Source organism: Leptodactylus fuscus, chromosome 7 (genome assembly GCF_031893055.1).
Source record: "Leptodactylus fuscus isolate aLepFus1 chromosome 7, aLepFus1.hap2, whole genome shotgun sequence".
Lineage (NCBI taxonomy): Eukaryota > Metazoa > Chordata > Amphibia > Anura > Leptodactylidae > Leptodactylus > Leptodactylus fuscus.
In genome coordinates this window covers 19,180,973-19,204,504 of record NC_134271.1, presented here as the reverse complement: position 1 = coordinate 19,204,504, position 23,532 = coordinate 19,180,973, and the positions used below count along the sequence as shown (strand labels likewise).

At 40.8% G+C, this 23,532-nt stretch overlaps 1 protein-coding gene across 1 annotated transcript in view; it reads right to left on the bottom strand.

Annotated features, from left to right (window-relative positions):
* Positions 1-5,351: 5,351 nt before the first annotated feature.
* The window catches only part of SLC6A5 (solute carrier family 6 member 5), a 34,780-nt gene continuing 16,599 nt past the window's right edge, over positions 5,352-23,532 (bottom strand). The window contains exons 7-15 of the mRNA XM_075280475.1: positions 22,371-22,505; positions 16,011-16,114; positions 15,661-15,785; positions 15,377-15,489; positions 15,041-15,172; positions 14,864-14,963; positions 9,990-10,090; positions 6,506-6,673; positions 5,352-5,718 (exon numbers count right to left, since the gene is read on the bottom strand). Coding sequence (XP_075136576.1) covers positions 5,563-5,718; positions 6,506-6,673; positions 9,990-10,090; positions 14,864-14,963; positions 15,041-15,172; positions 15,377-15,489; positions 15,661-15,785; positions 16,011-16,114; positions 22,371-22,505 — 1,134 coding nt within the window. The 3' untranslated portion in view covers positions 5,352-5,562. The remainder of the gene's footprint in view (positions 5,719-6,505; positions 6,674-9,989; positions 10,091-14,863; positions 14,964-15,040; positions 15,173-15,376; positions 15,490-15,660; positions 15,786-16,010; positions 16,115-22,370; positions 22,506-23,532) is intronic.

Genomic DNA, 23,532 nt, shown 5'->3' with positions numbered 1-23,532 from the left:
ATCTTGCACAAGCAATCCTCTCCTCTAGAGTAAAATGACAGCTCTGCTACATCTGGATTAGCATAAACCACTCTATGACATAATGTACATTTCCGCTGCCTTCAGCATAAATGAAGGAATATTTACCATACAATAACACAAACACACAATGAAGCCGAGTTCACAATGAAGTGTAACCCATATACAGTAGTGCACGCTACCAGCCATGGAACGTGTCCTTTCATCCGCTCTCTTGCATCACATCTGATCACATGTACTGAGAAGACAGAGGAGGAGGTTGTGTTTTCCATCAGTATCTGAAGCTTATTAAATATGGACAGGTGACATCTTGTGTTGTTTTTTGCAGAAACAGTCCTGTCACCCAATGCAAGTGATGAAAGTGGAGCGCTCCTACAACCTCCAGCGAGTACCAGCAGAAAAATGGAAGCTGCTACAGTCCTATGTACAAAGGTGCGGCCATCACTGTGAAATCACATATTGCTCCTAGCTGTGATGCCCATGGTGCCAGGCATGCTGCCGAAATAATGCCATCTACATCAGAAGTGGGCAAGGGGGCCGGCTGCACCCACCTCTATGCTTCATGACATCAAACTGGGATTAGGGCCACAAAGAGGGGGCCCAATGGTAAAATCATTAACGGATCCCCAAATAGTGCCTGGTATGACCTCTACAGAAGGATATCCTCCATAGGATCCAGTGATCTAGTATTACAACTATAGGAGAGACTGTGAGATGGAAACAATGTTACATAAATTCTTGAGTTATATAGATCTATAGGGGGCACTTTCTATACTGATTGGGGGATAGTTACAATGAAACCCCCTTGTCCAGACCAGATTTCTTGGGACGCATTTTTAGTTCCACCATATAAAGTCTTATGTATACTAGTCCTTTGTGAAGTCCCTAGAAGACCACTTGTAGATGGAATTTAAGGGGGTTTTTTTTCAAAGGTTTTAGTATATACTGTATATCAATAAGTTGGGGGTCCACTTAACATATTTAATTTGTTGGAGTGGGGGTCTCGTTATACTGTATATCAATGAGCAGGGGTCTAGTTTGGGGGTCCCTTCAATTATATAATTGAGTAGGGGGGTCTAATTATATATCAATGAGTTGGGGGTCCCTTCCATTATATTATTGAGTAGGGGGGATCTAGTTATACAACAATGAGTTGGGGGTCACTTCCATTATTTTATTGAGTAGGGGGGATCTAGTTATACAGCAATGAGTTGGGGGTCACTTCCATTATTTTATTGAGTAGGGGGGATCTAGTTATACAACAATGAGTTGGGGGTCACTTCCATTATTTTATTGAGTAGGGGGGATCTAGTTATACAGCAATGAGTTGGGGGTCACTTCCATTATTTTATTGAGTAGGGGGGATCTAGTTATACAACAATGAGTTGGGGGTCACTTCCATTATTTTATTGAGTAGGGGGGATCTAGTTATACAGCAATGAGTTGGGGGTCACTTACATTATGTTATTGAGTAGGGGGATATAGTTATATCAATGAGTTGGGGGGGTCCCTTCCATTATATAATTGATTAGGGGGATCTAGTTATATATCAATGAGTTGGGGGTCACTTCCATTATATTATTGAGTAGGGGGGATCTAGTTATACAACAATGAGTTGGGGGGTCCCTTCCATTATATTATTGAGTAGGGGGATCTAGTTATATATGAATGAGTTGGGGGGTCACTTCCATTATATTATTGAGTAGGGGGATCTAGTTATATTTGAATGAGTTGGGGGGTCACTTCCATTATATTATTGAGTAGGGGGATCTAATTATATATTAATGAGTTGGGGGGGCCCCTTCCATTATATTATTGATTAGGGGGATCTAGTTATATATCAATGAGTTGGGGGTCCCTTCCATTATATTATTGAGTAGAGTAATCTAGTTATATCAATGAGTTGGGGGGGGGGGTCCCTTCCATTATATAATTGATTAGGGGGATCTAGTTATATATCAATGAGTTGGGGGTCACTTCCATTATATTATTGATGGGGGGGATCTAGTTATATGAGTTATTTCCAACAGTTGTGGTCACTTCCATTATATCATTGATTGGGGGGTCTAGTTACATATCAGTGAGTTTAAAGTATCAATGGATTGGCAGAATTTTCCACATTAACTAAACCAAGCAATCCTACATGGGCGCCCTCTTTGTATTCCCAAATATGTGCCCCTGGTTTGGATGGTAGCAGTGAAGTCTACGGACACCAGGTTGGCTGGTGATTGAATTCCATTGCCGTAGGAGTCTGACCATCACCTCATCTCATTTCTGATATAAATACCATTACCTGCCTCTAGGGGAGCCACCTGAACCCCTGACCATAGTCCACCAGTTCTCTGTATAGGTCAATACGCTATTTACATACACATATGGCTTGGTATAGGAGAAAGATGTCCATAAACATTAATATAACTATATATATAATATATAGACAGAGCTGGCTGCTATCGTTCTCGTCACTGAATAACACGTAGAATATATTATTATATAAAGATGACAGAAAGGGAGCGGGGGAGGGGAGGTCAATACTAAACACCACACCAAAGAACGGGATCTACTATTAGGTGCACATATTGGAGCGACTATAGAAAAATAGGCACAAATTATATAATGGCTTCTGGGGAAAGGGGTCAATATATGGAAGAAATTGTATGGGGAAAAAGACAGAAACAAGAAGATGCATGCATGTGCCGACCGGCTCCGAATACTCCGAGCCGTCTCATGGAAGACAAAGGATTAGCACTTGGCAAATCAAGAGACATTTGGATGGTTGTCCGCTGCAAACCATCTGTGCTACTACTGGGTATTGTAATGGCGGGGTGCCCACTGGATATAATAGGTAGCCAATGGGTTCATTAGACAGCTATTCATTGCACTGGTTATGTTCAACATCCATTGGTTTCATTGGGCATCCAATGATTTTATTGGACATCCATTTGGTTTCCATTTCACTGGGCACCCACTAGTTTCAATGGTAATCTATTGCTCTCATGGGGCATCCATTGGTTTAAGTGGGTGACCACTATGGGCATTCACTGGTTTTATGGGTGTCCATTGAGTTTATCAGATCCACAATAGTTTCAGTGGGCATCCATTAGTTTTATTCAACATCCATTGTTTTCATTGGACATCCATTTTTTTTTTAAAATTCAATGTCCATAGTTTTTATTGGTTTCGCTAGCCATTTACTATTTCTATTGGCCATCCATTGGTTTCAGTGAGTGACCACTGATTTTATTGGACATCCACTAATTTCAATGGGCATTTTATGCTTCCTTTGGACATCCATTGGTTTCAGTGAGTGACCACTGATTTTATTGGGCATCCACTGGTTTCAATGAGTGGCCAATGATTCTATTGGGCATCTATTGCTTTCATTGGGCATCCACTGGTTTCAATGAGTGGCCAATGATTCTATTGGGCATCTATTGCTTTCATTGGACATCCATTGGTTTCAGTGAGTGGCCAATGATTCTATTGGGCATCTATTGCTTTCATTGGGCATCCACTGGTTTCAATGAGTGGCCAATGATTCTATTGGGCATCTATTGCTTTCATTGGACATCCATTGGTTTCAATGAGTGGCCAATGATTTTAATGGACAGCTATCGCTTTCATTGGACATCCATTGATTTCAGTGAGTGGCAATGGATTTAATTGGATATCCATTGATTACAATGGGAATCCGATAATCTCAGTGGCCATCCATTAAACTAGTTGTCAATTAGTTTTGATGGGTTCCCATTGAATTTACTGGATGTCTGTTGGTTTCAGTGGGTGCCCATTGGTTTTACAGATGCCCAATGATTGCAGTGGGAATCTGTTAATTTGATGTCCATTGGTTTTATTGGCCACCCATTGGTTTCAGTGGGCATCTAATGAGCTCAATGGGCAATTATAGGTTGCAATGATTATCCATTGAGTTGAATAACCATGACAATGCTCCAGAGCAAACAGCCCTTCTTAATGGAGCTGTCAATTCCCCAAACACTCTGTATTACCTCAACATGCTCTTAAAGGTAATGTCAGAGGTTGTCTGATGCCCCTGGACTTTATATTTGTCCTATAAGCCAATCTAATGGAGTCAATAAGAATTATATAATTGTCATACATAGGGAAGGGGTTGAATGACTCGTAGACAACCCACAGTTCTTCTAATTGAGGAACCAACTAAACAGACTATAAATTGATGGTTAGTTAAAGATGGAAGGGCTGTTTTACTTTGCATAGTAGACAGGATAGACCCTGCAATGAGGAAAGACAGGAAGAAAGCCAAATAATAATAGTAGCTGAATGAATATAGAGGGAGATGATTATTTTAGGCATTAAAGGGTTATTCCACTCACCAAGCATAAAGCAGCCAAGATCAGTCAACCAAGTTGGATTTGGAAGACTTATCACTCTACTCCACTCACCAATCATACACCATTGGTTATATTGGTAAGTGGAGTGACCCTCAAAGAGTCGTAAAGCAACTCCTATTGAGTCCAGCATGGACAATCCATAAAACGTAGGGTACACTTTCTACGCCAATGCGTAGAGGAAGAAGAACCCATCGTATGGATAAGATTGAATCCATATTAGGGCTATTTGGCCCCAGTTTTCAATGGAAAATTCATGGTAGACTTGGTACATAACAATTTGGTCTATTGAGCAGGCATTATTGCATGGTATGAAGGAAAGGGAAAGTCACTTTTGTACTGTGAGAAGTTTTTGGATTTGACTACGAAGTCTTTTCATAATTTAAGGTCATGGCATATCTAGCAGAGGTAAATCAGTATTAACTGGACTGAAAGATGCTCCAAATAGATGGCTGTAAGCCAAACCTCAACCCTTCGTGTCACTGGCTTCCCTCTTGGAGATCATTCCAAAAAGTTGACTCAAGTTAGCCATTCGGATGGCCATTGACGCCTCCTTAGATCTACTTACGCTTGATGACCCTTCACCAATTTCATCTGTTGACCCAATCATGGAAAACAGGAGATTGTTGCCACCAAGATGAGTGATGGCCATCTCCAAGTAGTCCAAACAAGTCCAGCTGACTTTGGTTTACCGCTGCTAGCTATGTCTTGGACCTTGGATATGTCCTGGAAGCTGATATCAGAGATATAGCCAGACCAGAAATACTCTGGATTCTAGGAAAGATGATTTTTTTTGGATGCTACCCATTGACTAGGGAATAAATATAGAAAGTTCTTTGCTTCACAATGAAATAGTTGACATTCTATACAATACTCTTATATAGTGACAGGAGGAACTACTCTATTATCCTCTATAAAATAATATTACTTACTGCAGCTGGACAATCATCGTCAGAGGCACTGCTGATATTTGGCAGTCAAACAAAAGGTTGTGGACACTATAGAGAAGCAACGAATGTGCGAGGCGGTCAGTTTAGGTGTTGGCTACAGCATGCAACAAGGGATCCTACTGTTTATCTAAGAGGCCACCTGCACTGTCGGATAAGGAGGAAGAAGAAGACGGATGTTATGAGGAATGTGGGCGGCCTGTACGACAGAGGTACAGACACCATATGTACTAGCATTGTGTTCCTAGCTCCATATCCTTAGGAGGCAGCTTCAGGCCAAGAGAGGAGGTACCCAATGGGTCAATCATATTCTTGTAACGTTCTCCGCGGTGTTTGGACAGAAACGGGCCCCAATCTGGCTGTGGGGAACAAACCAACTTCAGCCTCTGTAAGGTAAGAACAGAACAGTTGGGTTAGTCAAGAGTAACCATCATAGGGGTTATAGGCTACGCTTCTATATCGTTACAACATGGCGCCTTATGGGCCAGTGATCCATCCATCGCAAGTCCCCGGGTCCACGTACGACCAGCAGATCCGAAGCCAAATCTATTAAATTTGTTTTCCGACTCTTAACCAAAGCTCCTCATCCACTTTTTTCCTTGCTTACGGACTCGTCTCGTCCAGACATCGGCGCTTTGGCGTAATTGAATTTGTGTTTATGATAATCCCCTGAAGTCTACAAGCCCGGCAAAATAAGAAACCTGCGCTAGAAATGAGATTCTAATTATCCGCGAATGATCATTTGCCGCCGAGCGGCAGGTGAACGCTAAAGAAAAATAGGCTTCATGTTTGATTCTGGGGACGGGAGGGGCTCGGGCATAAAGTGACACCAAAAGCGACTCCTGGCGTCATAAACAGAACAATTATTGGTTTATTTGCTATTAAAATAAATTGAGCCTCTAATGTCGTTATTTTTAATCTCCGTTAAATTGCCATTTTGACTCCTCGACCTCCCAAGTGAAGTGTCGTAAATACAATGGATTAGGCCGCGCCGGGGCCGGGGACGAGACGCATGTCCATGACAAAGTGCATTGTAATCTTTTTATAATCCAGCTGTTCCGCTGCCTCTGAAACCGCAATCTTATTTTGTTTCCTTGCGGAGGGCAGAAATAATCAGTGTTTAGTATGCAAAACCAGCGCCCGGCTAATGATTGAGACGCTCGCAGCTCCTACCTCAATAAAGCTGCCCGGCGCCAGATGCATCTTGATGACAAACATGATTGGAATCCAGATGACGGAGCAGGCCAGCATCAGCCACCCCATAACCATGGACCACGACGGGTAGTGATAGGAGCCGTAAGTCATCGGTTCCCACTGGTAGAAGCTGAAGCACAGGATGAACTGAGGGAGACACAAAGGGTTAACGTCCGACGGGAAGGGGCAAGAAACATGGCAAGGGGGCAAATAAAATAAATCCATTCACATTCCAATATGTCCCAGAGCCATGAAACCGCACAGAAAACCAGAATCCTCTGCAGGGGTGTCCAATTCATCGGCCTTATGGTCGTCTTCAAGGGGCGACTGTATAAATGTAGCTGTGCCTGTCAGGAGTACTTACATTTATAGCCCACTGAAGGTAACCATAAGGCGGATGTTTAGTATAGAGAGCTAATAATGTCCTAAATATCTCACCACAACAGGTAACAGACCACCTTAGCGCACATAACGTGGCTTACTAGCCCCCAACACATAATATGGCCCCCACACTGTATATGACCTCCATTTTTTATTGGGACCCACACAGTATATGAGCCCCATTTCTATTGGCCCCCACATAGTATAATGCACCTTAGTGGCCCCCACATAGTATAATGCTCCTTAGTGGCCCCATGTAGTATAATGCGCTTAAGTGACCCCCACATAGTATAATGCACCTTAGTGACCCCCACATAGTATAATGCCATTGGAGACCCAGGACAATGGAGAGGTGGACCGCTAATCCCTATGACAACACTTCCTGCCCTTGTATTCCTATGACAACACTTCCTGCCCCTGTGTCCCTATGACAACACTTCCTGCCCCTTTATTCCCTTGACTATGGCATCCCATTATCATACACCTAGCACCAGGCTGATCAGATCTTATCTCGTATTTTCTGCTGTACTTCTATTGGATATCACAGGGTTCAGGCGTCACCTCAGCAATTTTAATGATTCCTTTTGCTAAAAACACAAGAGTTCGGTTGTGATCGGCTGCTATGAGGTCAGTCGCTCTATCATGACACAGGGCCAGGAAGAGTTGTCATAGGGACCCACTCAGCAGTCTTGTAACGTCAGCAAAATATTAAATATTTACATTACAAAATTACATTAAAATTCGTCCGGAGAAAATCCCCAAAGCCTAAATGTTACATAAGACGAAATTAATATCTGGTATATGTTATATATAGCAAAAGGCGATGGAACCTGGGTGTAGGATTTATGGTGTTATTATATGATGGTCCCTCGTGTCTTATAAAGCTATATCCAGCCCGCTCAGCACTGTGCACAACGCAGGGATTGCTTTACCCTTCAGCTCTCTTTCTGTCTTTATTGGCCGCACTCAGGGCCGAAGCAGAAATTCTTATTAATGAAGTAAATGAGGACTATACATTGTAAGGAGGGCAAAATAATCGCTGATGCGCAGAATATTCGCGTCACCATGGATATTGTATACATTATATTACAGGGCAGCAGGGGAGACAGAAGTAGGGGGGGCTGATACATGAGCTAGGGTTGTACTCTGCTGACACCCAGTGTCTAAAAGTGGGAACTACACCCACAAACAAAATCTGCAATAAAAGTGGGAGATACTGGGTAATACTGGATGATTTCCCAGTATTTATATACATGGTAATAGTTCAGTTTTATGCATAAAACAGGGAACCAACACCTATGAGGATCCATGGGCCACCATAATAGTGGCCCAATAAGTAGGGCATACTAGTCATTTATACAATCACCATTACTATACCCGTTACCTATTAAACTCCTATTATATAGTCAGGTTCATGCATTCATACCGTCCATGTAGTAAACTGCAGCATGTAACCTAAAAAACCATAGTATGAATGGAAAGACAAGGTAATTTGGCGCCATCTAGTGGTCAGAGTGGTAATGACACATTGCACTTGTAGTTGTTAAAGGGATTCTACCACTAAAACACTTTTTTTTCTAGTTACCACGTCGGAATAGCCTTTAAAAAGGCTATTCGTCTCTTACTTGTGGAAGTGCTCTCCGCCGCGCCGTTCGTTCAAAATACCGGTTTGTACCGGTATGCTAATGAGTTCTCTCGCAGCGATGGGGGCGTCCCCATCGCAGGAGCAGCGATGGGGGCGTCCCCATTGCAGCTCGAAAACCGACCGCAGCGCCGCCTCTCTGGTCTTCGGTGTCCTCCCCTTGTCTCTTCAGCGTCTGTCGGACGCCTGCGCAGTATGCTCTCTGTTCGGCGAAGCTTGCCGAACGTACTGCGCATGCGCGAAAGTGCGGTCCCAGCCATAGTGCGGGCACCGCACTTTCGCGCATGCGCAGTACGTTCGGCAAGCTTCGCTGAACAGAGAGCATACTGCGCAGGCGTCCGACAGACGCTGAAGAGGCAAGGGGAGGACACCCCCATCGCTGCCAGAGAACTCATTAGCATACCGGTACAAACCGGTATTTTGAACGAACGGCGCGGCGGAGTGCACTTCCACAGGTAAGAGACGAATAGCCTTTTTTAAAGGCTATTCCGACGTGGTAACTAGAAAAAAAAGTGTTTTAGTGGTAGAATCCCTTTAAACTGGTTCACCCCATAGATTACACATGAGTCTGTCATTGGTGTAAATAACCAATACCTTTAGCCTTAGAGGTCTGATAAAGAAGTTATATATTTCATGTTATGGTTAGAGTTGGAGATATCCTCATGTGAATGCTGTATCCCTGTCTATTGTGCTGGCTATAGCTCATTGTTGTATCTAGAATCCCTCCTATTAAGCATTGCTCAGTAGTTGGTAGGGTATCACTTCATATAGCCGTATCTCTTAGAATAGCAGTCCTGGTGTCGTATGAAAGCGGAGATTCCATAAACATGGAGAATAGACGTCTCCATAGAGAGCTCATCACTGTATCTTTAGTAATAGTTCCATTTTTTAACAGGTAGAAGTGCAACCTTGGTAACATATGAAAGCTGAGGATCTGAGCTTTCATATGACACCAGAACCACTTTCTAGTAGTACAGTATAAAACTGGAGATGCCTCTATTTAAAGTGACCCTCGCTATGTGTATTGTATATGTGATGTAACTTGTAACTTGTATGTGCTATATGTGTTATATGTAATGTACTGTACATGCTATTTATGTGTACTGTACATGTATTATACATGTTCTTTGTAGGTGTCTCCTGTGTACTGTATGTGTGCTGTATGACTTCTCTATGGGCGGTGACGTCAGTCATGACCCTTATATACACATTATGGAAGACACAAACTTAGTATTGATATGAAGGACATCCCCCTCCCCATTATTTTATACAGGATCCTCTATAGATCTATAAGCAGTCTACATATATAGGTCTATGGAAGGAATAGATGGGATATGTGCACATAGAGACCTGTATAGATATAATCCTATATCAGCTCCCCCAGAGCCACAATCCCTATGACGGGCACAAATACTATAAAGCTCCTTCCATTCTCCTTACTGTTAATATAGTTGGTGTAACAAAGGCCCAGCAAATCTTCCAGAAGCGATTGGGTTGAAATCCGATCATCATCTCGATGTCTTCACAGAATCTCTGCAGACCTGAAGGCACGAGCAAGACACAAAGGTTCTTATTAGACCCAAAAAGAACAATGTATGGAACTAAGTCTGTACCTGTACAGACCTCGATGGATCGGCCGGTGTTCAGACAGGGTAATGTGAACGATATTAATATTTATCTGGCTGAGGTGGGAACAGAGAGTTTTCTACATGACAGAAGTCAAAAGATTGACGGGAAAAATGACTTTGTGCAAAATAGAATCAATTCATCCCTATGTGCAAAGCTGGGAGAAGGGAACAGCACCATCTAGTGGTCAGGGGAGAGAATGCAACTGACCAGCAAATAGCTCAGAAAATCCCCCCTGTGCCTTATTGCATCACCCGGCATCATGTATAGAGAGATATTATTATTATTATTATTATTATTATTATTATTATTAATGCCAGTCTGATCACAAAAACATTTTACAAGGGGTTGTCAACCTAATTTAGGATGTCACCATCTGGGAACACAAGATGCCACTATGAACCATTTTGCAAAGTTGCCCTTCTCGATTCTAGGAAAGCAGAGTGACCACCAAAGAAGCTGTAATGGCAGTCATATAATAAGAGTATATGCAGAGGAGCTAAAAGGGATTCTACAGGGCTTATACACTGATGGTGTACCTTACAGGATTTGTAGGGACTATTATATTGATCACCTCTCCTTACAATAGGCTGTCGGCAGAGGTGTGACCTGAAGCATCTAGGCCCCAGTGCAAAATTTGTAATGGGATCCCCAATTGCCATGTATCATACTAGTGTCTTATTATGTTGTAGAGAGGCCTTTGGGATCCCAGAAATTATTGCTATCACTGCAACCCCCTATAGCTACGCCTATGGTCATTGGTATCAGATCAGTGGAGTCTGAGACCCAGAACCCCCATATTTGAAGGGGCTGCAGAATTTTGGAAAAGTGCTGTAGTCTCATCACCACTCGGCACTGTACATTGTGTAATGGCTATTGCAGATCTGCCCCATTCACTTGAATAGGATAGAGTTGCAGCATGGTCATGTGACAAATGGGAGTGTTATCACTGGCCTGAGAAGAGGAAGTGATGCGAGCTAACCAAACAGCTGACTGGTGGGGGTCCCAGGTATTGGATATGATAATGTAGTTGAATATATAGGGTTAAAACAGAATTTAATTTGTGCTGGTCACTGTCTAATAGACTCCAGATGTCCTTTTGCTTATGTTTTTCCTTCCTCCTTCTGAACCAAGTCTGGTTAGCATACGTGACATCAGACATATAATGCAGATACATGTATCCTATGGTATGGCATTTTTGATTGGAAGCAACACCCTAAATGCAACATTCCCACTCATTGGAACCTAGTATCAAATTGCAAGGCATGTTACTATAATATAAATGGATAAATGTATTTGCGATGTGGTCATTCAGAAAACTTCTCACATGCTGCTAGTCCCGTGTCTGTTACCTTGCCTGGCCATTATTTCATTTCCTTCTCTTTCCCCCCAAAAGGGAATTTAAGAACTGGGAGTTCACAGACAATAAAGTGAGGTCTCTAGTACCAGACTGATGTACTGATCTACAGATAGGTCATGAATACCATAGTCCTGTAAGATCCCTCGTAAGGATAGGGCCATATTGTTTGATCAGTCAGGGATCCACACCAACTGGCCTATCCTGAGTTGTACAACATATAACAACCCCCCCCCCCCCATTGGTTTATCAATTCCATAAGTGCTATACATAACCACCAGGGGGCAGACTACGCTATCAGCTGCCTCAGCATACACTGCTAATTCTACTAGCAAAACTTTTTATAATCAACCAAAAGCAGAAGCGAGCTGAACGTCTTCTTGTTAATGTCTCCACTAACGCAGGTTTAATCTGTGTAAATCTACTTTCTGTAGAATCTCCTGGCGTCTGATCCTTCACTCGCCTGGTAACACATATGTGTTATGATGGTGTGAATGGTCCTCTGGGGAGCAGTAAACAGAGAATGGCTCCGTCTTTAACACAAGTGAAGATCGTAAAATTAAAATAGCAGCAATTCAAGATGCAAAATGTTCCCAGCAATTTATAAAGAGAGTCCCAGATGGGTGAAAACATCATCATCCTGGTATCCAGCCATAGAGAGGATTATACCCGGGTCATATATGGGATGGATGTCTATAACGAAACCAGGCAATGGCCCCTGCATGACCAAACCTTAAATACACCGCAGTGTGCATGGAATAATAATGGCAGAGATTAACAGAACAAGATAACAAAAATGGTGTAAAAACATTTCTAATATTTCACTAACTAGAATCAAATTTATTTTGAATGACCCTCAGGGCAGAGCACATAATACTGTATATATCTATGATACCCAGGGTAGAAATTTCTCCTGAAATCAGAGACCACTATTTTGGAAAATGCTATTAAAAAAACATAATAATGTCCTTATGTACAAGAATATAACTACTATAATACTACTCCTATGTACAAGAATATAACTACTATAATACTAACTCCTATGTACAAGAATATAAATACTATAATACTGCTCCTATGTACAAGAATATAACTACTATAATACTACTCCTATGTACAAGAATATAACTACTATAATACTGCTCATATGTACAAGAATATAACTACTATAATACTGCTCCTATGTACAAGAATATAACTACTATAATACTGCTCCTATGTACAAGAATATAACTACTATAATACTGCTCCTATGTACACGAATATAACTACTATTATACTGCCCCTATGTACAAGAATATAACTACTATAATACTGCTCCTATGTACAAGAATATAACTACTATAATACTGCTCCTATGTACAAGAGTATAACTACTATAATACTGCTACTATGTACAAGAATATAACTACTATAATACTGTCCCTATGTACAAGAATACAACTACTATAATACTGCCTCTATGTACAAGAATATAACTACTATAATACTGCTCCTATGTACAAGAATATAACTACTATAATACTACTCCTATGTACAAGAATATAACTACTATAATACTGCTCCTATGTACAAGAATATAACTACAATAATACTGCTCCTATGTACAAGAATATAACTACTATAATACTGCCCCTATGTACAAGAATATAACTACTATAATACTGCCCCTATGTACAAGACTATAACTACTATAATACTGCTCCTATGTACAAGAATATAACTACTATAATACTGCCCTTATGTACAAGGATATAACTACTATAATACTGCCCCCTATGTACAAGAATATAACTACTATAATACTACCTCCTATGTACAAGAATATAACTACTATAATACTGCTCCTATGTACAAGAATATAACTACTATAATACTGCACCTATGTACAAGAATATAACTACTATAATACTGCCCCCTATGTACAAGAATATAATTACTATAATACTGCCTCCTATGTACAAGAATATAACTGCTATAATACTGCCCCCTATGTACAAGAATATAACTACTATAATACTGCTCCTATGTACAATAATATAACTACTATAATACTGCTCCTATGTACAAGAATATAACTACTATAATACTGCTCCTATGTACAAGACTATAACTGCTATAATACTGCCCCCTATGTACAAGAATATAACTGCTATAATACTGCCTCCTATGTACAAGAATATAACTACTATAATACTACCTCCTATGCACAAGAATATAACTACTATAATACTACTCCTATGTACAAGAATATAACTACTATAATACTGCTCCTATGTACAAGAATATAACTACAATAATACTGCTCCTATGTACAAGAATATAACTACTATAATACTGCCCCTATGTACAAGAATATAACTACTATAATACTGCCCCTATGTACAAGACTATAACTACTATAATACTGCCTCCTATGTACAAGAATATAACTACTATAATACTACCTCCTATGCACAAGAATATAACTACTATAATACTACTCCTATGTACAAGAATATAACTACTATAATACTGCTCCTATGTACAAGAATATAACTACAATAATACTGCTCCTATGTACAAGAATATAACTACTATAATACTGCCCCTATGTACAAGAATATAATTACTATAATACTGCCTCCTATGTACAAGAATATAACTGCTATAATACTGCCCCCTATGTACAAGAATATAACTACTATAATACTGCTCCTATGTACAATAATATAACTACTATAATACTGCTCCTATGTACAAGAATATAACTACTATAATACTGCTCCTATGTACAAGACTATAACTGCTATAATACTGCCCCCTATGTACAAGACTATAACTACTATAATACTGCCTCCTATGTACAAGAATATAACTACTATAATACTGCCTCCTATGTACAAGAATATAACTACTATAATACTGCCCCCTATGTACAAGAATATAACTACTATAATACTACTCCTATGTACAAGAATATAACTACTATAATACTGCTCCTATGTACAAGAATATAACTACTATAATACTACCTCCTATGTACAAGAATATAACTACTATAATACTGCTCCTATGTACAAGACTATAACTGCTATAATACTGCCCCCTATGTACAAGAATATAACTACTATAATACTGCCTCCTATGTACAAGAATATAACTACTATAATACTACCTCCTATGCACAAGAATATAACTACTATAATACTACTCCTATGTACAAAAATATAACTACTATAATACTGCTCCTATGTACAAGAATATAACTACTATTATACTGCCTCCTATGTACAACTGCTGTAATACCATCTCCTGTGTACAAGGGTCTGTGATATTCTATGTTTCTTACCGTACACGTAGGAAATTCCCACCAGCTCAAAGATGGCAATGATTACAAGTGAGTAGGATGCGGCATACGTGTCCACAAGCTGCAGCATGTAAATTCCCCCCTGGAAAAGCCAAATAGAAGGATTACAGCCCTGAGATGTAACTTATGAATCTTCTTCTCTCTGGGTGATCTACTGACCTGTGTGATCATCGGGAACCCCATGATGAAGAAGCAGACGCAGCACACCAGGGTGAAGAGGGGTTTGTGGGTCCGCAGGTATTTGGGAAACTCATCAGAAACCGAAGTCACAATTGTTTCAATTGTAGCAAACTGAAGAAAGAGGAAAAGTAAGAAGAGGAGAAACCCTATAGACTTATACCATTGTGATGTCTGAGGTATCGGTGCCTCGCGCCTCAGTGATATACGTCATTGTAACTTGGTGGCACTATACAATTTATCTGTTACTACATGTTATTCATCCATTTCCTATCGATGTAACCAAATAAAACCAGAATACAAATCTTCAGTTCTTACCATTGTGTCCAGTCCTAATGTTAAAAGCATAAGAAAGAATATTATCGCCCAAAATGGGGACAGGGGCAGCCGGGTCAGGGCCTCCGGGTAGACTACAAAAGCAATGCCAGGACCTGAGGAGGAAACAAAGCAATGTAAGGGAAGTTCTGTGGATGGAGCCAAAATATGTACCTTGTGGGCAGGGCTAGGATACTCATGGGTGGGCTCTAGAAGACATGGGGGTGTGGCTTAACATACATATTTGCTATTCAGTATGTGCAGGAACGTCAGAACACATGGTTTACCTTGATCAGCAACCTTTTCAATGTTTACTTTTAGCTCATTTGCCATGAAGCCGATGACAGAAAAGATGACAAAACCAGCGAATATACTTGTGGCGCTGTTAGTGCACGTGACAATCAGGGTGTCCCTGCAAGAGAGAAGAGACCCATGGACAAAGCGTTCATACCCTATAGGGAGAAGCACAGGGCAAATTCACACTTATACCCCTTCAGATAGAAGACCTGAGTGAGAGCTGTGTGCTATACATTTATAATGTCACCAGTAGATGTCACTATTACTACAACTTGATGTCACCCCCGGTTATAAGCAGAGGTTGTATAAATACATTGTAACAATCCCCTTAAGCACATACCGATACAAGTTATTGTGGAATTTGTTGTAAGATGACAAAGTGATCAGGCCCCCCCAGGCCGCAGATAGAGAGAAGAAAATCTGTGTCGCTGCATCTTTCCAAACCTGAACAAATAAAAAGAAAAAAATTATATGATAGATAGATAATACAGTCCTATGAAAAAGTTTGGGCACCCCTATTAATCTTAATCATTTTTAGTTCTAAATATTTTGGTATTTGCAGCAGCCATTTCAGTTTGATATATCTAATAACTGATGGACACAGTAATATTTCAGGATTGAAATGAGGTTTATTATACTAACAGAAAATGTGCAATATGCATTAAACCAAAATTTGACCGGTGCAAAAGTATGGGCACCTCAACAGAAAAGTGACATTAATATTTAGTAGATCCTCCTTTTGCAAAGATAACAGCCTCTAGTCGCTTCCTGTAGCTTTTAATCAGTTCCTGGATCCTGGATAAAGGTATTTTGGACAAACAATTCAAGTTCAGTTAAGTTAGATGGTCGCCGAGCATGGACAGCCCGCTTCAAATCATCCCACAGATGTTCAATGATATTCAGGTCTGGGGACTGGGATGGCCATTCCAGAACATTGTAATTGTTCCTCTGCATGAATGCCTGAGGATTTGGAGCGGTGTTTTGGATCATTGTCTTGCTGAAATATCCATCCCCGGCGTAACTTCAACTTCGTCACTGATTCTTGAACATTATTCTCAAGAATCTGCTGATACTGAGTGGAATCCATGCGACTCTCAACTTTAACAAGATTCCCGATGCCGGCATTGGCCACACAGCCCCGAAGCATGATGGAACCTCCACCAAATTTTACAGTGGGTAGCAAGTGTTTTTCTTGGAATGCTGTTTCTTTTTGGACGCCATGCATAACGTCTTTTTTTATAACCAAACAACTTAATCTTTGTTTCCAAAATGAAGTTTTTCTCCAAATGTGCTTTTGCATACCTCAGGCGACTCGGTTTGTGGCGTGCTTGCAGAAATGGCTTCTTACTCATCACTCTCCCTGACAGCTTCTCCTTGTGCAAAGTGCGCTGTATTGTTACCGATACACAGTGACACCATCTGCAGAAAGATGATGCTGCAGCTCTTTGGAGGTGGTCTGTGGATTGTCCTTGACTGTTCTCACCATTCTTCTTCTCTGCCTTTCTGATATTTTTCTTGGCCTGCCACTTCTGGGCTTAACAAGAACTGTCCCTGTGGTCTTCCATTTCCTTACTATGTTCCTCACAGTGGAAACTGACAGGTTAAATCTCTGAGACAACGTTTTGTATCTTTCCCCTGAACAACTATGTTGAACAATCTTTGTTTTCAGATCATTTGAGAGCGGGCTGTCCATGCTCGGCGACCATCAAACTTAACTGAACTTGAATTGTTTTGTAGAAAGAAATGGTCCAAAATACCTTCATCCAGGATCCAGGAACTGATTAAAAGCTACAGGAAGCGACTAGAGGCTGTTATCTTTGCAAAAGGAGGATGTACTAAATATTAATGTCACTTTTCTGTTGAGGTGCCCATACTTTTGCACCGGTCAAATTTTGGTTTAATGCATATTGCACATTTTCTGTTAGTACAATAAACCTCATTTCAATCCTGAAATATTACTGTGTCCATCAGTTATTAGATATATCAAACTGAAATGGCTGTTGCAAACACCAAAATATTTAGAACTAAAAATGATTAAGATTAATAGGGGTGCCCAAACTTTTTCATAGGACTGTATATACAGTGATGTCACAGTATAGAGATAATACACACAGTGATGTCACAGTACAGGATAATACACACAGTGATGTCACAGTACAGGGATAATACACACAGTGATGTCACAGTACAGAGATAATACACACAGTGATGTCACAGTACAGAGATAATACACACAGTGATGTCACAGTATAGAGACAATACACACAGTGATGTCACAGTACAGAGATAATACACACAGTGATGTCACAGTACAGGGATAATACACACAGTGATGTCACAGTACTAGGATAATACACACAGTGATGTCACAGTACTAGGATAATACACACAGTGATGTCACAGTACAGAGATAATACACACAGTGATGTCACAGTACAGAGATAATACACACAGTGATGTCACAGTACAGGATAATACACACAGTGATGTCACAGTACAGAGATAATACACAGAGTGATGTCACAGTACAGGATATTACACACAGTGATGTCACAGTACAGGGATAATACACACAGTGATGTCACAGTACAGGGATAATACACATAGTGATGTCACAGTACAGGAATAATACACACAGTGATGTCACAGTACAGGATAATACACACAGTGATGTCACAGTACAGGATAATACACACAGTGATGTCACAGTACAGAGATAATACACACAGTGATGTCACAGTACAGAGATAATACACACAGTGATGTCACAGTACAGGAATAATAAACACAATGATGTCACAGTACAGGATAATACACACAGTAATGTCACAGTACAGAGATAATACACACAGTGATGTCACAGTACAGAGATAATACACACAGTGATGTCACAGTACAGGGATAATACACACAGTGATGTCACAGTACAGGGATAATACACACAGTGATGTCACAGTTTAGGGTAATACACACAGTGATGTCACAGTACAGGGATAATACACACAGTGATGTCACAGTACAGAGATAATACACACAGTGATGTCACAGTGAAGGGATAATACACACAGTGATGTCACAGTACATGGATAATACACACAGAGATAACGCTCACAGTATATAGATCATGGACATTTGGATGTCATATTACAGGCATTGTATACACATACAAAGATCACTGTGAACACTATGACATCACAGCATATGAAGACAGTAATTATAATGATGACACATTATAGTAATGGAAGTGCATGCAGTTTTCCACATCCCCTTCCATATTTCATGATTATCACTAATTGCCTCCTAGATCTCATTGAGATGGGCTCCATGATAGATAGATAGACAGACAGACAGACAGACAGACAGACAGACAGACAGACAGACAGACAGATAGATAGATAGATAGATAGATAGATAGATAGATAGATAGATAGATAGATAGATAGATAGATAGATAGATAGATACAGTGTTGGCCATAAGTATTGGCCCCCCTGCAATCCTGACAGATAATTCTCTTGTTCTTCCAGATAATGATTACAAGCACAAACTCTTTGGTAATATCTTCATTTATTTTGCTTGCAATGAAAAAACACAAAAGAGAATGAAAAAAAAAAAAAGTCAAATCATTGATCATTTTACACAAAACTCCAAAAATGGGCCGGACAGAAGTATTGGCGCCCTCAGCCTAATACTTGGTAGCACAACCTTTAGACACAATAACTGCGCACAACCGCTTCCGCTAACCAGCAATGAGTTTCTTACAAGGCTCTGCTGGAATCTTAGACCATTCTTCTTCTTTGGCAAACTGCTCGCGGTCCCCCCTGAGATGTGAAGGGGGCCTTCTCCAAACTGCCACCAAGAGATCTCTCCCCCTCCCCCACAGGTGTTCTATGGGATTCAGGGCTGGACTCATTGCGGCCACTTTACAAGTCTCCAGGGCTTTCTCTCACCACCATTTTCTAGTGCTGACCTGAAGTGTGTTTTGGGTCATTGTCCTGCTGGAAGAGCCCTGACCTCTGAGGGAGACCCAGCTTTCTCACACTGGGCCCTACATTATGCTGCACAATGTGTTGGTAGTCTTCAGACTTCATAATGCCATGCACACGGTCAAGTAGTCCAGTGCCAGAGGCAGCAAAGCAACCCCAAAACATCAGGGACCCTCTGCCATGTCTGACTGTAGGGACCGTGTTCTTTTCTTTGAAGGCCTTTTTTTTCCTGTAAACTATATGTTGATGCCTTTTCCTACTTTTGTCTCATCTGACCAGAGAACATTCTTCCAGAACATTTTTAGCTTTCTCAGGTAAGTTTTGGCAAACTCCAGCCTGGCTTTTTTCTGTCTCTGGGTAAGAAGTGGGGTCTTCCTGGGTCTCCTACCATACAGTCCCTTCTCATTCAGACGCTGACGCTGGATAGTACGGGGTGACACTGTTGTACCCTCGGACTGCAGGGCAGCTTGGACTTGTTTGGATGTTAGTCCAGGTTCTTTATCCACCATCCGCACAATCTTGCGATGAAATCTCTCGTCAATTTTTCTTTTGCGTTCACATCTAGGGAGGTTAGCCACAGTGCCATGGGCTTTACACTTCTAGATGACACTGCGCACGGTAGACACAGGAACATTCAGGTCTTTGGAGATGGACTTGTAGCCTTGAGATAGCTCAGGCTTCCTCACAATTTTGCTTCTCAAGTCCTCAGACAGTTCTTTGGTCTTCTTTCTTTTCTCCATGCTCAATGTGGTCACACAAGGGCACAGGACAGAGGTTGAGTCAACTTTAATCCATTTCAACTGGCCGCAAGTATGATTTAGTTATTGCCACCACCTGTTAGGTGCCTCAGGTAAGTAACAGGTGCTGATAATTACACAAATTAGAGAAGCATCACATGATTTTTCAAACAGTGCCAATACTTTTGTCCACCACCTTTTTTATGTTTGGTGTGGAATTATATCCAATTTGGCTTTTTGACAATTCTTTTTGTGGTTTCCATTGAAGACAAATTAAATGAAGATAATAATACCAAAGAGTTTGTGATTGCAATCATTTTCTAGAAGAAACTGAGTATTATCTGACATAATTGCAGGGGTGCCAATACTTTTGGCCAACACTGTAGATCAATAGATAGATATTAGATAGATAGATAGATAGATAGATAGATAGATAGGAGATTGATTGATTGATAGATAGATAGATAGATAGATAGATAGATGGATAGGAGATAGATAGATAGATAGATAGGAGATAGATAGATAGATAGATAGATAGATAGATAGGAAGATAGATAGATAGATAGATAGATAGATAGATGATAGATAGATAGATAGATAGATATTAGATAGATAGATAGATAGATAGATAGATAGATAGGAGATAGATAGATAGATAGATAGATAGATAGATAGATAGAAAGATAGATACAGTAGATAGATAGATAGATAGATAGATAGATAGATAGATAGATAGATAGATATTAGATAGATAGATAGATAGATAGATAGATAGATAGATAGATAGATAGATAGATAGATAGATCCATGAGATATTTCCGGCACCTTTTGGTTTAATAAATAGACACTAAAATAAGAAACATGAATAATTGTTATAACAGAGGAAACATAACCATCTCCATATACCTATAAATGGGAATCTCAGGGGTTCACATACTTATGTCCATGCTGAGCTTTACCTCGCGCTGTTGTTCCCACAGGATCTGACTAGGACATTTCTATCCGGTGCCTCAGCTCTGCTGCTCCTGTGTGTTTGTCGCTGACATGACAGGAGACCCAGGTGACGCCAAAACATGGAGCAATCAATGAGGCAATTACAAGCTAGATGACACAAGCATTACCGGGGTCATTCAGCCAGGAGGACCAATCCCCAGGATACTGTCATGTAGGCCGACCCAGAGCCAATCACATCGCAGAATGAGGAGCGGATATTGGGGTTCAGTGTATTCTAGATTTCTATTTAGAAACCTCCCCAAATGACTACTACCCCCATGTGATACAATGTGACAAGCCAGACCTTTGTGTGAGCTGCACATGGACCAGAGACCGGTGTGTGGTAGTAAATATGAAGGGTCACACCTTTCATGGTGACAAGGGGTGAGCCAGCCAGATTGGGGGTGCTATATGTCCATCACTCTGGGGTCAGTATGTGTTTGTGCTGCAAATTGCAACAAAACTGGGACAAATCTGCAATGTGGCACAAATGTGTTGAGGACCTATACAGATGAGATCACATGACCGTATGTGTGCAGGTCCTCAGTCCAAAAAGCAAGGTTCTACTGAGACAGAATGTGACTCGCTGTATGTAGATGTCTGGGATGTGGAATAACATTTATTTAGGGATGTAGGTAGGTATATAGGACGTCTTGTATATGGTCTGTCCTAGAGTCCAGGATGTGGGCTGGACCCCAGGTCTAATAGACGGGGTACATGACTTTATAGGGCCTTTAGTGGAAGAGGACCCAAGTCAACGAGATGTTGTCATAGTGACTACCTGTGCCCACCACTAGGTGGCCCTCACTACATACAGAATTTTAAATATTGCATTTAATACTAGATGTATACATGTGATGAGCTCCCTCTAGTGGAGGCAGCAGAAAGTCAGAAATATAATTTTTTATTTTGTATGTTTCCCTGTTGGAATAACTGGGCTCCTGTATACTGTTACATATGGGGTAAAAAGCTCAGTCCATACTCACCATAGCATCACCAAGCTTCTCCCACTTTGGGGTGATAAAGTACCAGATGCCATCTCCTGCCCCAGGTAAAGTTACCCCTCGGATGAGGAGGATGATTAGTACCACATAAGGAAAAGTGGCTGTAAAATACACAACCTAGATGATAAAGCAAAACTCAATTATTATTGAGCCGAGAGAAGTGATACAACAGCACTGGGCCACCATCACAGAGAACAGACTGGACAGATCCCCGAGAAAAGACACAGAACCTAGAGAGACAAAGAGATTGGCACGACCCCTCCAACTGAATCACTCTGCTCTTCTGGCTCCCCACTCCGCCTAGTGGTCAATGTTAGACACTACAACTGAATTATTATATGTACATGGCAGGATTTATTATCTGGGTGGAAAGTGCATCCTAATGACCACAATCCATAGGATGGATTCTGGTGTGGAGTGGCGGCCTGAGCGCTGGAAACAATGGGAGGGGTGCAAACTTTTTATAATCTGCGTGAGCACCTGGAATAAAAGAGACATTACGACAATCACAGAAATTCACAGAAAGTATATGCACAAAGCAGAGTAACACAGGAGGCACAGTGTTACGGCACAGGACAAGAAGAGGCACATGGAGAAGAGTTATCTGGACACCTAGTTCGGAAACATAGATGGAAGGGTAAGCTGGGGGGAGGTTGGGGGTTACTATTACTGCCACCTAGTGGCTCCTGTGTGTACCTGCACTCTGTGTTGTGCTTGATGAAGACTTTCTTTCATGGGAGCTCCTGACTTTGTCTATTAATGTAGCATTTTATATAAAGTATACATGTATATGTAATATATATACATGTATATGTTCCAAATACCTACCTAACATCAAAATTGTGCCTATATACTAAAGTGATAGGGTATGTCCCCCCTTAAAAAAGGAACTGTATTACAGAGTTTGTCATCAATTTGACTTAGGCATTGTAAATGAAACTTTATACAACTTTCTAGTATAGTTTGTGTTTTAATTCCTCATCTCCTGTGCTTGCTGTCAGTGAATAGAAACATTCAAAGGCTTAAAGGGAGTCTATCGCCAGAACCAAGCATACCAAGCCAGCCAGATAGATAGATTAGGTTTCCCTGAATCAAACGGTGTTTTCCCCATGTGAATTACTGCCTCCATTGCTGAGATATTGAT